The sequence below is a fragment of the Cervus canadensis genome, chromosome 17 (assembly GCF_019320065.1).
Source record: "Cervus canadensis isolate Bull #8, Minnesota chromosome 17, ASM1932006v1, whole genome shotgun sequence".
Classification (NCBI taxonomy): Eukaryota; Metazoa; Chordata; class Mammalia; order Artiodactyla; family Cervidae; genus Cervus; species Cervus canadensis.
In genome coordinates this window covers 53,478,610-53,494,522 of record NC_057402.1, presented here as the reverse complement: position 1 = coordinate 53,494,522, position 15,913 = coordinate 53,478,610, and the positions used below count along the sequence as shown (strand labels likewise).

The 15,913-nt window shown below is 38.8% G+C and overlaps 1 protein-coding gene across 9 annotated transcripts in view; it reads right to left on the bottom strand.

Moving 5' to 3' along the window:
- The window catches only part of CHD2 (chromodomain helicase DNA binding protein 2), a 128,296-nt gene that overhangs the window by 45,635 nt on the left and 66,748 nt on the right, over positions 1-15,913 (bottom strand). For 8 of the 9 annotated variants that reach the window (XR_006273593.1, XR_006273592.1, XR_006273594.1 and 5 more), the window contains 5 exons: positions 8,400-8,588; positions 6,738-6,900; positions 6,255-6,407; positions 3,891-3,962; positions 651-800 (listed from right to left, as the gene is read on the bottom strand). Coding sequence is in view for 6 of the 9 variants with exons in the window: in XM_043490039.1 (XP_043345974.1) it covers positions 651-800; positions 3,891-3,962; positions 6,255-6,407; positions 6,738-6,900; positions 8,400-8,588 (727 nt within the window). In the remaining 3 variants the exon portion in view is untranslated. Of the gene's footprint in view, positions 1-650; positions 887-3,890; positions 3,963-6,254; positions 6,408-6,737; positions 6,901-8,399; positions 8,589-15,913 lie in introns of all 9 variants that reach the window. The other variant, XM_043490040.1, reaches the window with a different exon arrangement.

Sequence of the window (15,913 nt, the reverse complement as noted above, 5' to 3'; positions counted from 1 at the left end):
TAGAAAGTTACTTCTGTCTAAAACTAAGAAGGGGGAAAAAAAAAAAAAAATCTGTTCTCTGCTATGGCATACTACTTGTAAGTCATCGATCCAAGCAGACAACTTAAGCATTAATATATATAATATCTTCTACTATGGGCAGCATGTTACATTCTTAAATAAAAATTGCCTCTAAGAACTATTATTATAGCCTTGACCTAACAATAAAAATGCTGCTAAAGAATTATCTGTTTCACCGAAACTGAATCTCCAACCACATGTGAAACTTAAAGGCAGCTAATATCGGAACAGACTTTGAAATTTATCCTTGAAGGAAACAAGTGTGTACTTTTGCAGCATACGACAGCGCTAACATTGAACATGTGTAATAAAAGTAGACTGTCCCGAACAATGTGAATACAACAACTTTTCTATACTAAAATAGAGAGAAATTTTCAATTCTAAGTCTGTTCATCATGTACCTTTGAGCAAGCCAGAAAGTTACTGGTCATACGCTTTACAGATGGTGAGAAAGAACTGTTCCATAACTATAGGCTCATCTCATCTCAGCCCCAAAGACAGCTTCTCTCTACTAGCTAATTAACAAATAGGTATCTACCCATAGACAACAACCTCCCCTCCAAGACACATCCAAAGGCTTCTCCACTAACCTGCTTCTTCTGACCAATTCTGTGGGCTCGGGCTTGTGCCTGCAAGTCGTTCTGGGGATTCCAGTCAGAGTCAAAGATGACAACTGTGTCCGCGGAAGCCAAATTGATTCCCAGGCCACCAGCCCTTGTCGAGAGCAGGAAACAGAAGTCCTGTACACAATGCAATATACTACTTTATGCAGTGGCCTTCTCAGAAACAGTTTCACAGTCCAATAAGCCCTTATACCTGGAAACCCCTGCAGGTGTGAAGAAAAGTGAGATATGATGGACAAACTTTATGGAGGCTAAAAGAATGTCAGGGACTTGATGGCAGAGTGAATTTTCATTTGATTAAGAGGTAAGAGTTGGTGCAATGAGCTAAGGGAGTAAAGGAGAAATGGATAAGGCAACAGGAGCAAAAGAATTAGTGGTCTTGCCCAACTAAAATTAGTATACAAGCAGTTAACAGAAACCAGACAAACTTAGTTATCAATGGATCACTTCAGTAAGTTGCCTACACACTTATTTCCTGGGTAAAGGTGAGTTATGCCATGTAAGGCAGGCAGTCCATATAAGCAAGGAAACTTTATTGAGCAAACGTCCTTTCATTTATTAGGCTGCTGAGGAATACAGAAACACTGTACTAACAGGTGACGTGACGGAACCACTGGGTAGCACAGGACCCCCAGTCACCATGGGACACGCACCAAGAAAACCAGAGCAGGACCGGCTGAAGAGCTGTGTACGGGGAAGACCCCGGCCCTGACACAGTCCCGTGTCCATAGCAACGGCACCCCAGAGACCGGGCAGGCACCCTACACCTGTCTGCATCTCGTGAAAGTGGCACTCACACACTGGCAGTTCTGAGTTATCTTTTGATAAATGGCTGTATTTAATATTTATACATAAACGCAATGAAAGGGTCTCCCCAGTCTAAATAACAGTCATTCACCAACACTGTCACAGAACTAAAAATAGAGCTATCTCACAAGAACTTTTTTTTTTTCATTTTTTTTTTTTTTCACAAGAACTTTAAATAGTTCCAATAAAGAACTGATCACCAGGGGTGCTGAAGCACTGAGTCTGTGATCCTTGGCAGAAATACCCAGCAGTTCCACACCCTAGAGTAAAGTCCACAGGTAAACATTGAGAATAAGACATCTAAAACATAAAGGAAACCGGAGCTCTGAATGATCATAAAAGATTATTTTCAGTGTCACTCTTTATCAAAGGCAGTATGAATTACATTAAGATACTAGTTATGTCTATTACCAAATAGGGAAACGTTAAAAATTGTGAAACTGAAGGGTGAGGTAAAACAGAAGTATTCACACATAAAAGTATGAACATACGGACTTCCCTGGTAGTCCAGTGGCTAAGACTCCGTGCTCCCAATGCACGGGGCCTGGGTCCGATCCCTGGTCAGGGAACTAGATCCCACATGCCTCAGCTAGGACTAGGCACAACCAAATAAATACATTTTTTAAAAAAAGTATGAATATAAATTGTTTGGAAAAAGTGATTCGGCAAAAGGCACCAAAAACCTTTTTTACATGCTCATATCCTCTTAACTAAACATCTGACAACAATAAAATGGTTAAATAAATGAGGGAACAGGCATGAGAAAACATTAGAAACCATGATTTGTTAAATCTTTATTAGAGTAGAATTTTGAATGAAAGGTGACAACAAGACTATATGCAGCATGATTCCAACTGGGGCAAACATATAAAGAAATAAACGGTTTCCTCTCGGATGAATGAAACGGACCCAAATGATATGAATAGCAAGCTGGAATGGGAGTTTGTACAGATTTTCTTCTTTGTACTCTTCACCAACTTGCAAAATTTCTAAATGTGCATATAATACTTTCCCCCAGTAATAAAAGTACATAATTTTTTAAATTAATTTAAGAAAGACTCAGATTTGCAGAAAATGGCAGAGAAACCATTTTCACCATCTAGCCATGGGGTAGGGGGACGAGTGGAGAACTATGAAGAAACCGACTTTAGTTTTTTCTGACACAGGGTAGTCTAAGACATTTAACTCATACTGAGTTTTAAACTAAGAGTAAGGCACAAAAAACCGATCTCAACACATTCTGAATAAAAATAGCTGACACTGACGGCGTGCTTGCTCAGGGCTGTGTGCTAATTGTTACCTGAAGTCGTCACTGCAGGGCTATGAAGCAGGCAGTGAAATCATGCTTTTACAGGTGAGGAAACAGGAGGAGGGAAAGGAGGAATGGGAATTAGATGGTTATCAATATTTTTAATAATTCAATTCCTCTTGACCTTGACTATTCAGAGCCTTGGTTCTGAAGAGATTAGTGTCTAAAACTCCTCAAGGAAAACTAAAATTTTAGGCTAGAGAAGAAGCCAGAATACCACAGTCTAATTGGGCCTGTGTGCAATTTGAGGGGCAGGAATCCTGCCACTCTTGGAGGGACAGACACAGTGCTTAAAGCTCATGAGAAAGCAGAGTGAAGTCCGGTCTTTCTACACAGAAGAGCCGCCCGGACTTCAGAGGCTCCCAGGCTCTCTCCACAGACTGCTTTGTCTCACCTCCAGCACTCTCCTTGGCTTCCTCTCCTCCTCACACCGCTACAGCCCTCCACACTAAACCTTTTCTCCCTCCTTCTCTCAAACCCCACGGTATTTAACAGCTTGACAGGCACACATTACAAGGTTACACAGCTTCTGGCTTGTCCTAAGGGCTCTTTCACCCATGCCTTAAAAACAAAATATTTTATATTGCCAAAGTCAAGCTGAACACCTAACAGATGAACCAATGCTGCTATTAGTCCAAGCAGGGGAATTAAGCCACATCCCTACCAAGGTCCAACAAATTTGGGACAAGACAAACATACTTTTCAAGACTCAAGTCACCAAGAGTACAGGTGAGAACCTTCTAAAGTAGCACACATGTAAAAGTTAATCCTATTGGTCAGCCCTCCGCAACCTGGCCTTGTTTTTCTTCTAGGTCCAGAAATTTGCCATCTGGGAGCACCAGAGAGCACTCTGTTGCTATCAGAGCTACTCTGCCATTAATCCAGCCCAAGGAAGAGAAACAAGCATGCATATGCTTTTCTGGGGTGACAAACAACCAAGTTAAGAGGCACCTTTAACATCAGTGATTTCTCTTATCAGGTAGGACAGCTGCACTGTGAACTGTTTCTGAAACAGTACATTCAGCTAGAAAGGCTTTCCCCCTTGATACAGAGCCCAGACTGCCCAAATAACAAAGCCATGCATGCTGTACCTCAGACCCATCTGCGTTGAAGTGGTCCAGCGCCTGTTTTCTGATTTCTCCCTTGATGGAACCATCCAGACGCTGTAAAAATAAACCACGAGAAAATCATAAGGTAGGAAAATCAGCTGCACTCAAAATAGAACTGAAGACTTGAAACCTTCCTCACTCCAAAACGCTCTTGAGTAAAAATAACCAGAACACACTGGCCAAGTGCCGTCCAGGGACTCTGCTTGAGCAGCACACCCAGCATGCCCCAAGCTCTCCCGTTACACACTCAAGCTCAGAAGCTTCTGGTTCTAAGGGACACCTAGGTCCACCCAAGGATCAGTATGGCCGCTAGGACAGCAACCAAGCTGTGCTTAGAGGCTCTGTCTGATTCTCCATCTGTGGGTACTCAAGAGACTAGGAAATACTACCAGTGGTCCCCTCCTGCGGAATCAGCTCCTGTGGAAAAGTGATGCTCCTAAGCTAATACGGCTGAAAGTTGCCCTGTTATTAACTGCTATATACACCAAAAAATCCTTTACATAATTTTGTTTGGAAGACAGTTTCCCACAATATTGAAAACATTAAGCTGGTCATATATCCCAGCTTTTCCAAAAACTAAAGCATTCAAGCAGCCAAAATGTATCCTCAGGAGAGCCCCTGGGATTTCCCAGCACGTACAATTCTTACACTAGATTGTATGTCAACTCTAGGTCCAAAACAATGTCACCATGGAGATAGCATGTAATATGTAGATACTGAAGAACTACTACCTGTACTCTGTATAGAAAGCATTTCTCACTCTTTAAAATCATTTTCACATTCCTGCCCCTTCATCACCACTTGAGACCAAGTACCTCATTTTACAGAAGGCAAAACTGACCAGACAGATGTTGTCCGCTAGCCAGTGACCAGTGAGGGGGCAGGGCAGGGTCTGAAAGGACACACAGCTCAGCGTTCTGCCCACCAAACCCAAAGCCACCTGGACACGGGCAGAATCACACGTGGGGACCCTCCTTCTCCTTTCTGACTACCAGCTCTACATGAGAGCCCTGACCCAAAGGTAAGTTTTGAAATCAGAAAACCCAAAGTCCCTCTTTTCAGTATTCTCACTAAGCGAAGGCATTAGGCATGATGACCTGAGCAGACACCAGACTACTCATTCCCTAGAGAAAAAAGTAACATGCTCTGATTTCACTTGATGCCAAATGATGAGCCAGACCTAAAAGCACCCAGGGAACAGATGTACTCAAAGATCACCGACTCTCCCTACTATGCTATTTCTGATAATAACCACAGTATTTAACTATATTTTAAGACAGCTACTGCAAGACCACACCAGGTATTATGGATATAACTAGGCTTTTTAGGGTTATTATGAAAGATAATCTGCTACTGAGTTTTAAAGCTTGGTCTTCTTAGAATCACTAGCTTCAAGTATCTTCAGTATCAGCCTAACTGCATTAGTCCATCCAAAACTAAAGAAAAAACTTATTTAATAATTAAAAATCATGCCTTAAATGTTTTAAAAATCAAAGCATTAAAAAATATTAGGCCAAATAGGATGGGGAACACATATACACCCATGGCTGGTTCATGTCAGTGTATGGCAGAAACCACTACAATGTTGTAAAGTAATTAGCCTCCAATTAAAATAAATAAAATTAGAAAAAAAAAAAAAAGGACAATTCCTTCTCAAGTGAAATGTAACATGCTGAGGATTTTGTTTGTTTGTTTGACTAAAAGAATAGTTATGACCTGTACCATTCCTATGGGAGAAAAAAACTCCTCTTGGCAGTCACAGCTGTGTATAAGTTTATAACACAGGAAAATCTGTGACCATTGTTTTTCAGTTTTGTGATCATCATTCCTTTGTATATCACTACCTTATGCTCTTCTTGATAATCCAAACTTTAATATGCTTTTTGTTATCACTGATCACAGGTATTTTCTATTCATTAGGATCTTGTTCTGCTACATAATTTCTGTCCACCATAGTCACTAGCAAAAATTGATAATAAAATGTGTGTTTCTCCAGAATTTAAAAAAATAAATAAATAAAAAATGTTAGGCCAAATAAATTGCACACATGCCTATACAGAGAATACAGATAAGTTTTTGTTTTTTATTGTCTAACAGGCAGAAAAACATTATGCTAAAGAAACTCCTTCTTCCCTCTTATTTTTCTCATAATCTTACTGGAGATTAATGAATGAAGACGAAAACCCTTAATTTTACAAAAGTAAAACTAAGACCCTCCTGGAACCTTAATCTCAATTTGTTTCAAACAAGTGAACTCTTTGTTTTCTACTCGAGGATAACTTAACAAGCAAAGCATACAACCTGGGAGAGAGGAAGGGAGAGACCCTAAGTACCGAGCATCCTTACCTGGAAAGGGTAGTGCTTAATAGTGAGGTACTCAGCCAGGATATCCAACATCCTCACCATCTGAGAGAAGATAAGGACTCTGTTTCCTCTTTCTCGAAGTCTTGTCAACAGTTTATCTAATAGAATCAACTTCCCACTGCTCCTGATCAGGGACTGAAGAATGAAAAGACATGATCATGATCAAAAGGATACTTCAATCTGCCCTTTACCTCTAAGAGTTCATATTTTTAAAATCATCTTAAAGCTTTTGGAAGCCTTCTGCAATCTAGCTGACAAGCAATTCATGAAATGTTCTTTACCTGGTATCTGTGACAATATACTTTCCAGATTTTTCCTAGCTATTTGGTTTTTCTCACCTGTTTTTAAAGCTTATTTTGATGCTCCTTGAAGTGCCATCAAGGAGGAAAAGGAGTGTTTTTATTAAAAGCATCTACAGAAACTAAACTGTCCTTAAGAAACTTAAGAAACAAGGTAAGCACACACCAGAAGAATTTCCTGTCCATTTTCCCTTTCATTTTCTTCAGGAGGTTTAATCAGGTAACAGTGGTTGCAGCATTTCTTCAGTTCCATCACAATATTAAGGAAACCAGATGTGCTGCCTCTTGTTCCTTTGGCAAGAGCCTTGTAATTCCTGGTCAAAATCCATCTGCAAATTAAGACAATAATGATATTATTAGATGCAAAGAAAGAGAACAGGGTATACCAGAAGATTATAAAAGGAAACACTATTACTGAGGGCATGGAGGTGGAGGGGAATTAAAAAGGCCAGGAAGGATGCTTTATCTTCTGTCTCCTGCCACCTAATCAGGAACCCTCAAACATCTCCAGAGTCAGACCATTAAACATTCTATTCAGTATTTCAACCTGGCTGAGCATAGGAATATTAAAAGAGGAAAATGACAAGAAAAAATTTGATGTATGATGCAGGGAGCTCAATGATTAAGGTTCTCTGTGACAGCCTACAGGGATGGGATAGGGTGGGAGGTAGGAGGGAGGTTCAAGAGGGAGGGGACATATGTATACCTATGGCTGATTTATGTTGATGTATGGCAGAGACCAACACGATATCCTCCAATTAAAAGTAAATACTTTTTTTTTTAAGAAAACCAAGGCAAAATATATATATACATATATATACTACAACATATATTACATTTTTGTATTTTACATAAACAATGACTGTCACTGAAGCTGTCTTTAATATAGTATGAAAGTGGAAATTAAGCTATCACAAATTAGAAAATCAGTTAAATAAATGAGATATATCAAAGACAGAAGCTACATATCCATTTAAATTGTGTAAAAGGGAGTTTTACAGACTACAGTGCTCATGATGAGAGTGTTTTACAACTCAGTTTGGAAAGAAGGGAGGACGGGGTGCATGAATATTCACACATATCCAAATAAGCTCTAACCACAAACCCCAAAATATGAGAAGCACTTTTCTTCTGCACTGTGAAATTTCTTTATACTTTTAGCAATCACATGTTTAGGAACCCATCTCAAAGAGGGATGCTCAAAGACTACAGCACTATTTATAAAAGGCAAGTATTCGGAACTATCCAAATCTCCATCACTGAAGGACGAGTAATAAACTTTTCCATAGATCCACTATGCAGTTGTAAAAAGGAAGGGCTGCCTGTCGCTGTAAACTACTGTGGAGTGTTCCCCAGCACAGCTGTTTGGCATCACTAAGTGGAAAAAGTAAGGTATAGAAAAATGCACACACTGTGCTACCATCTATATAAGAAGAGAAAAGCCAAAAGAAGTGTGTATCTGCTTGTATTTTAAAAATCAAAAATAAAGGAAAGATAAACATTAAGATGTTTAAATATAATAGTAATCATTACCTAAGGAGAAGAGAAACTAGAATGGAGGAGACAAGGATGGAAGGCAGGTATCTTTGAACAGGCCAGTCTTGGCAGTTTTGGCTTTGGAGCTCTGTTAACTATTATAAATAATCATAAACAAAATTAAACAAAGCAATTCCTTAAAAATAAAGTTCCCTCTCTCTGACCATATATAAACTGCTATTTAAATCTGTGCTGAGCCCTCACTAAAAAAGGCAGATTACCTGTCAGTTCTCCCATGTCTTCCTGGCACTGATCTTAATCCCATTTGGGCCTGACTCAGCCATTGACTTACTTATAATACTGTTTCTGAAGGGCTGACATCTCCACTCTGAGAATCTGTTCCACTTTGGCAGGAAGAGATTTCTCCACATCTTTCTTCACTCTTCGGAGAAGGAAAGGCTCTAGCACCTTATGAAGACTCTGATAGCCATTCTCTCTCCCTTTCCCATGGTCTTCTTCAAAATCTTCCCAGAACTCAAACCTAGAGATAAAACAGAACAGTGTTACTCAATTACATAGGAGAAAAAAAAATTTCTTTTTCCAAATAAAATTTCTTTTTTAAGGAACCAACTAGGAAAAAAAAAATAGTCTGTTAAAAAAAATGAGTCTTCCCTATAAGGATAAATAAATTTTATCTTTCACTAGCTCTTGAAAACAAGAGACTGAAAAACAAAAAGGCAAAGGAAAATCAACTGAATCAATTTCATCAGTCTATGCTGGATAACAGTAGGTTTCCGATTCTCAGACTGGATCCAGGGTTCACAAAATATTTCAGTAAATCATGCACTTAGTACCTAAGTAACAGACTTCATTTTTTTGGGCTCCAAAATCACTGCAGATGGTGACTGCGGCCATGAAATTAAAAGACGCTTACTCTTTGGAAGGAAAGTTATGACCAACCTAGATAGTATATTAAAAAGCAGAGACATTACTTTGCCAACAAAAGTCCGCCTAGTCAAGGCTATGGTTTTTCCAGTGGTCATGTATGGATGTGAGAGTTGGACTGTGAAGAAAGCTAAGCACTGAAAAATTGATGCTTTTGAACTGTGGTGTTGGAGAAGACTCTTGAGAGTCCCCTGGACTGCAAGGAGATCTAACCAGTCCATCCTGAAGGAGATCAGTCCTGGGTGTTCACTGGAAGGACTGATGCTGAAGCTGAAACTCCAATACTTTGGCCAACTCATGTGAAGAACTGACTCATTGGAAAAGACCCTGATGCTGAGAGGGACTGGGGGCAGGAGGAGAAGGGGACAACAGAGGATGAGATGGCTGGGTGGCATCACCAACTCGATGGACATGAGTCTGAGTAAACTCCAGGAGTTGGTGATGGACAGGGAGGCCTGGCGTGCTATGATTCATGGGGTCGCAAAGAGTCAGACACGACTAAGCAACTGAATTGAACTGAACATGTTATTGTGAGAAAATGTTAGGTGGAAAATTAATCATAAACTATTGTTTAATAAGCTGCAATTTACAGGGAAAACAATATCAGACATAAAAGAATAATTAGTGGTGATATCACAGCTGTCACCAAAGGTAAAAATTACATCGTTTCCATCAGTCATTCTTACTGCTCACAGATTTAAAATAGATTACAATGACAGTCAACCACATAATAGGCCCAGACAAAAAGAAGGATATAAGTGATACAAACTTGATACTAACAGAACTTGGAGGCACAAAATTTATTAATGAAATTTAAAAACATGTCACCCATAGCAAGTTCTGCCTGAACTCTACAGATCAAAGTTTCTCCTGTGTAAATATTAATTCAACCATCTTTGGATCACTAAAGGATCTGTGGCAGAAATTCAGTATGGGACATTCTGATCAAAGTTCTTTCAAAAATAATAATTGAAAGAAGTTTATTTCATGGGGCTTAGAAAAATATGCTCTGACTTGCCACATGAAAGCCAACAAAGCACTTGGAAGAAGCTGCTTAGTTTTGTGTACAGACTGAAGCTCAGTGGAGAAGATGCTGCCCACAGCCTGCCTCCCGACAGCAGGATGCCCTGCTGTGCTGACGTCAGTCAAGTCCCGGAATTATAGATTTAGGACTCGACGTTACCTACAGCTACCATGTAATGAGATCTCTGATAAGAAAGTCAAAGACAGCAAATGTCAGCACTGCCAGTGGCCACAAGGAAGTTACCGCCTGCTGCCACTTCTGAACTCATGGATGGCCAGGCAAGTCATCAGGCACTAGGAGCATCCGTTTCAAGCCCACGTGACACCTGGTAATGCCTGAAACAACCGTGCTCAGAGGCAGAGAAAACGACCTTTAGAGGCAGAGATCTGAAAATACCATTAAAGCGTCTCCCTCGACAAAGCGAAGGTACACTGTATTTTGCCATACTGCTAGGAAGATAAGAACATAAGATAAATTGAAGAATTAAAACTGATAAGAGGATTAAAAGGAACAACGTAAAAAGTGAGCTATCTCAACGCAAAATGTATGAGGCAACTGGAAGTGAAAGACCATTCCTATACATCAGGCTATTTTCTGAAGAGCTGGGAGATAAATAATTTCAAGAGAATGTTTTAATTTACAAAACACATATTATAATTACAACTACACTAGTCTAAAAACTAGTCTAAATAATGAACTTTTTTTAAACAAGATTCACTGCTCCTACTGTTTTAGGCAACAAATACTTTCACCGACCTAGTGTACTCTTATTGCGTTAAAGGAGCTAACATGAGATATTGTTTCTTAGATATATACTGAATTATTTACAAACTGCCTGTGGCTGCTTTCTGTCTGTAAAGATGAGTAGCTGTGACAAGCCACATGCCTAGCTGAAATGTTTACTACCAGGTTCTTTAGGGAAAATTTGCTGGTCCGTGCACTGGACAACTGTCAGTCTGTACTACCATGGATATAAAAGGTGTACGTCATCATGGTGAACTTATGATGATACCACATCACAGCCTACAGAGTCACTATTTTAGCTATTTCTCTGTCATTCAACTTCTGTATTTAACATATGCCTCTCAGCAAAGTAGAAACAATTCTGCATTTTCCAGATCTTGGGATTTTAGATAAACACAAGCTCACTCTAGTGAGGAACAACCAAGAAGAAAATTAAATCAAAGTAGGTAGAATGATATATTACAAGTCATGCGATAAATATATGAAAGGAAAAGTGCAAAAAAATTCAGACTGGTCTAGACAGCAGAAGCAAAACAACAACTACAAAACACTAAGAGGTAAAAAATCTCTGAAAATACTCTATCAAACAGTTATTTTGCAGGGTGGGTATGAAGTACACATTTGCACATGATTATATGCATACGCTGAATTCTTTGATGTAGCCATAGCCCTTTCTCGCTTTAAAAGCAAGCACCATACTTTGCAAAAACACTACATACAAAACACAGTGGTTCACTGATATGTATCTCTAGTGCGGGTAGTAACCACACACAGTAAGGGTAGGCTCCTGGTCAGAGTCGCCATGCAGAAAAGGTGATTGGATCGACTCTGCACAAAGGAAACACCATTTCAGTTGGTTAAAAAGAACACTAACTTTTGGATGCTGAGAACAATGGCCTATCACAGTGGAGGAAGGGAAAGTTCAGAAGTTATGTGAGTAAATCTCTCTTCTGTACAATGACATTTCTTCAGTGGGTCACTTCCCTGAGAGGAACAAACGGTTGTAGAGAGCCGTAATGAACTTTAGGAACCACCACGCAGGGCAGGGAAAAGTACTCCACAGGCTTTGTCATCCACACCGCTCAGACGGAAACAAAAGAAAGTCTAAACTCAGCTAATGGATTTCCTTCTTACACATACATCTTCGTGAAAAATGACTTTTTAAATGTCTGAAAATAATAATGCTTTAAAAACAAAGTTTACAAAGAGAAAAAGCTCTCTTACACATACGCATGCTTATACACACACATGCATACACACACACACAGAGTGTATCTCTTAACTCCAATCCATCCTCCAATAATGATCCAAATGGCCACATGGAAAACTTTGGCAAACACTAACTAAATGATCAGCTCTAGTGGAAAAAAGTAATTCAAAGTTCCTCTCTTCAATTATAAAAACAAGATACATAAAACTTTTTCCAAAATGTAGCCCATGCTGGGTGGGATGCCACAGTTGCTTAAGAGCAACAAAAAATTAATTATGACCATTTAGGAGTCAAAATCCCTACCATCCACTTCACCATTTGTACAAAAGGACTAATCTTAGCTAACCATTCACTGGAGGAAGCTAAGCATCACATTTCTTTCTCTAGAAAATGAGCACATATGTTCCCACAGACCGCAAGGTTCCCACTATTTAGAATACTTCTACTTCATCTCTATGGTGCTATGAAGGATGTACTATTTCTCTTTAGAATTTGAAGTTTTAAGGACATGGGCCTGGGTCACAGAAGACCAGAGACTGATCTCAGTCTATCCACTTATTAACCATATGATATGAGAAACATTTTCATCATCTAAGACAGCATATTCTCACTACAGTCTGAGACTAAACATACACAGTGTATCAAAAGTCAGATACAAGAAAACAATATGAAAATTCTTAAGTAATATACTTCAAAACTCTCTTATCCATTTCAGAAAACAAAGATAATAATTGATACCCCCACTGTTTCTAAACTTTCATTCATCACCTGTTTTATAGCACGTACATTTTGAAAAACACACTTTATAAGAACATGGGCTTCTGCTAATACATGATGGATAGGGTATTTATTACAGAATGGACAATAGAATGTTTAAAAAGAGAAGGGGGAAACTGCCTCCCTCCTCAAAAAGGTGACTGCTATTGACTTACAGAGCTCTGTGGGAGGAACAGAGGATCCAGGTGAGCAGCAAATGGGACACGGAAAAGATCAGCAGCAAGACAGGGTAGGGAGGGTGTAGGATGGCAGATGAGCAATGCGGGGAGACAGCAGGAACTCTCTCAACTGGTGGTGACTTCACCCCTCTGGGGGACACTCGGCAATGTCTAGAGACATGTTTGGTTGCCACAACTGGGGAAGGGGGGTCACTCCTGGCATGGAGTAAGTAGTGGCCATGGATGCTGCTGCACATCGTAAAATGCAAAGGACAGCCATCCCCCATTTTGCAAAACAGAATTATCCAGTCCAAAATGTCAACAGTGCTGAGGTTAAGAAAGTCTGTTCCAAGAGAAGGCATGGGAAGGAGGGGTGCTGGGGGGCCTTCTCTCTCATAGGCATACTATAGTGAGGACGCCTGCAAGAAAAGGAAATGGTCTAAGCCTGTTCTACCAACCACCGCAGTAAGAACATAATAAGAGTAGTCAAGTTTCTCTGTCTCCTGAGGAGTCTCAAACTATTCTTTAAAACTAAAGGTGAAAAGAGAACAGCACAGACAAATGAAGGCAGAATTTGTGGTTACCCTCATCACCTGATGAGGAAACCAAGCAGAATGCCTAAATGCGGGCCTAGGCCTGCTTTACAAGAAATATTAAAAAGAGCCCTTCAGGCTCAAAGTGACACCTGACAGCAACTGCACAAGAAGAAATGAAGATCACTAAAAATGATAAAGTAAAATGGAAAATATATGACTGCATAAACATATTTTCTCTTTTCTTAATTTCCTTAAAACACAAGTTTGAATAAAGCAATCATTTTATCACTGTATTCTTGGGTTTACAACAAGGAAGGAGGAGAAAACAGAGCTATACTGCAGAAAAGTTGCTATATTTTACCAGGATTAAATCAGTATTAATTTTAAGAATATTGTGATAAGATATATACACTAAAAACCTTGGAACAACCACTAAAAACCATTTGTTGAAACAAAAGAAAAGGAACCAAAAAGAAATAAGACACATAGAGGGAAAACAAAACGGACATAAATCCAACCATATCAATAATTATATTAAATGTTAATGAGCCAAATGCTCCAATCAAAAGGCAGAAATTATCTTACTAGAGAAAAAAGGAAAATCCAACTGTATGCTGTCTGCACGAGACATTTAGACTCAAAGAAAGAAACAGGGTGAAGGTACAACAATGGAAAACAGTATACTGTGCAAACAGTTCTCACGAGAGAGCTGAGAAGTTATAAAACCAAAACAGACCTGAAGAGCAAGAAATATCACTGGAGATGAAGAGGGGCATTTTATAATGATAAAAAGGTCAACAGATCAGAAACATATAACAAATATTGGTTTGGCCAAAAAGTTCATTTAGATTTTTCTGTACGACGTTATGGAAAAACTCAAATGAACTTTTTGGTCAACCCAACATAAATGTGCACACATCTAACAGCAGAACTCCCAAACTGACAGAACTGAAAAAAGTAGGTCATTCAACAACTATAGTTAAATAGTAAAACACTTCACTCTCAATTACTGATAGAACAACTAGACACGGAGTCAGCAAGATATAAAGAAGGAAAACTATTAACAAAGTTGACTTAACAGACACAGAATTCTACCCAACAAAAGCAGAATAAACATTATTCTTTTCAAGTATACATGGAATATTCTCAAAAATAAAAAACATACTAGACTATGTAACAAGTAACAATTCATTTAAAGCATGTGATCTAAGACAGAAGTAAACTACAAATCATTTGGGAAATGTATTTGGAAAATAACACACTTTAAAAAAAAGAAACCCATGCGCAAAAGAGGAAATCAAAAGAGCAACTCAAAAATAGGTGAAACTGAATTAAAACAAAAACACAAGATAGCAACATGTATGGGCTGCAGCTATAGCAGTTCAGGGAGGGAACCTGTATCTTTAAGTACCTATACTGGGAAAAGGAAGAAAAGGACTTAAATCAATCATCTAAGCTTCCGTCTTAAAAAAACAGAAAACAAGAATATTAAATGAAAAGCACAGGAAGACAATAATAAAAACGAGAGTGGAAATAAATGAAATTCTAAATAGAAAAAAAAAAACAAACAAACCAGTAACATCCAAAGCTGGTGCCTTTGAAAACATCCCAAATATTGTTAACTTTTACCTATTGTAAAAAGACCGAGACAAGACACAAATTACCATAGTCAAAGTATTATTTAGATCAGTATTGATCCTTCAAACATTAAAAGGATTATGAGGAAATACTAGTTTTATGCCAACAAATTAAACAATTTAGATGAAATAAACAAACTCTTAGACACAAGTTAACAAAACAAAGTCAAGATGAAACAGAAAACCTGAATAGACCTATAACCAGAAATGGAAATATTAAAAATTTTCTCATAAAGAAAACCCAAAGCTCACAAGGCAACACTGGTGAATCCTATCAAATGTTTTAAAAAGTAATACAAATCTTAAATTGTTTCAGAAAATAAAGAAGAGAATACTGTACAATTTGTTCTATGATCCTGATATCAAAGCCAGAAAGACATCACAAAAACAAAAACAAAAAAAAACTAGGTACCTCAAAAACAAAAATGGAAAAATCTTTAACAAAATATTAGCAAATTGAATCCAGAAACATATAAAAAGGATTCAGCATTATGACCAAGTCAGATTTATCCCAGGAATGAAAGGCTGACAATATCTAAAAAGTAACTAATGCTATATACCACACTGGCAGACTACAGAACAAAAAATCATATGGTCACCTCCACAGGTACAGAAGAACAGTTCAGTTGCTCAGTCGTATCCAACTCTTTGAGATTCCATGAACCACAGCACGCCAGGCCTCCCTGTCCATCACCAACTCCCGGAGTCTACCAAAACTCATGTCTATTGAGTCGGTGATGCCATCCAACCACCTCATCCTCTGTCCTCCCCTTCTCCTCCTGCCCTCAATCTTTCCCAGCATCAGGGTCTTTTCAAATAAGTCAGCTTTTCGCAT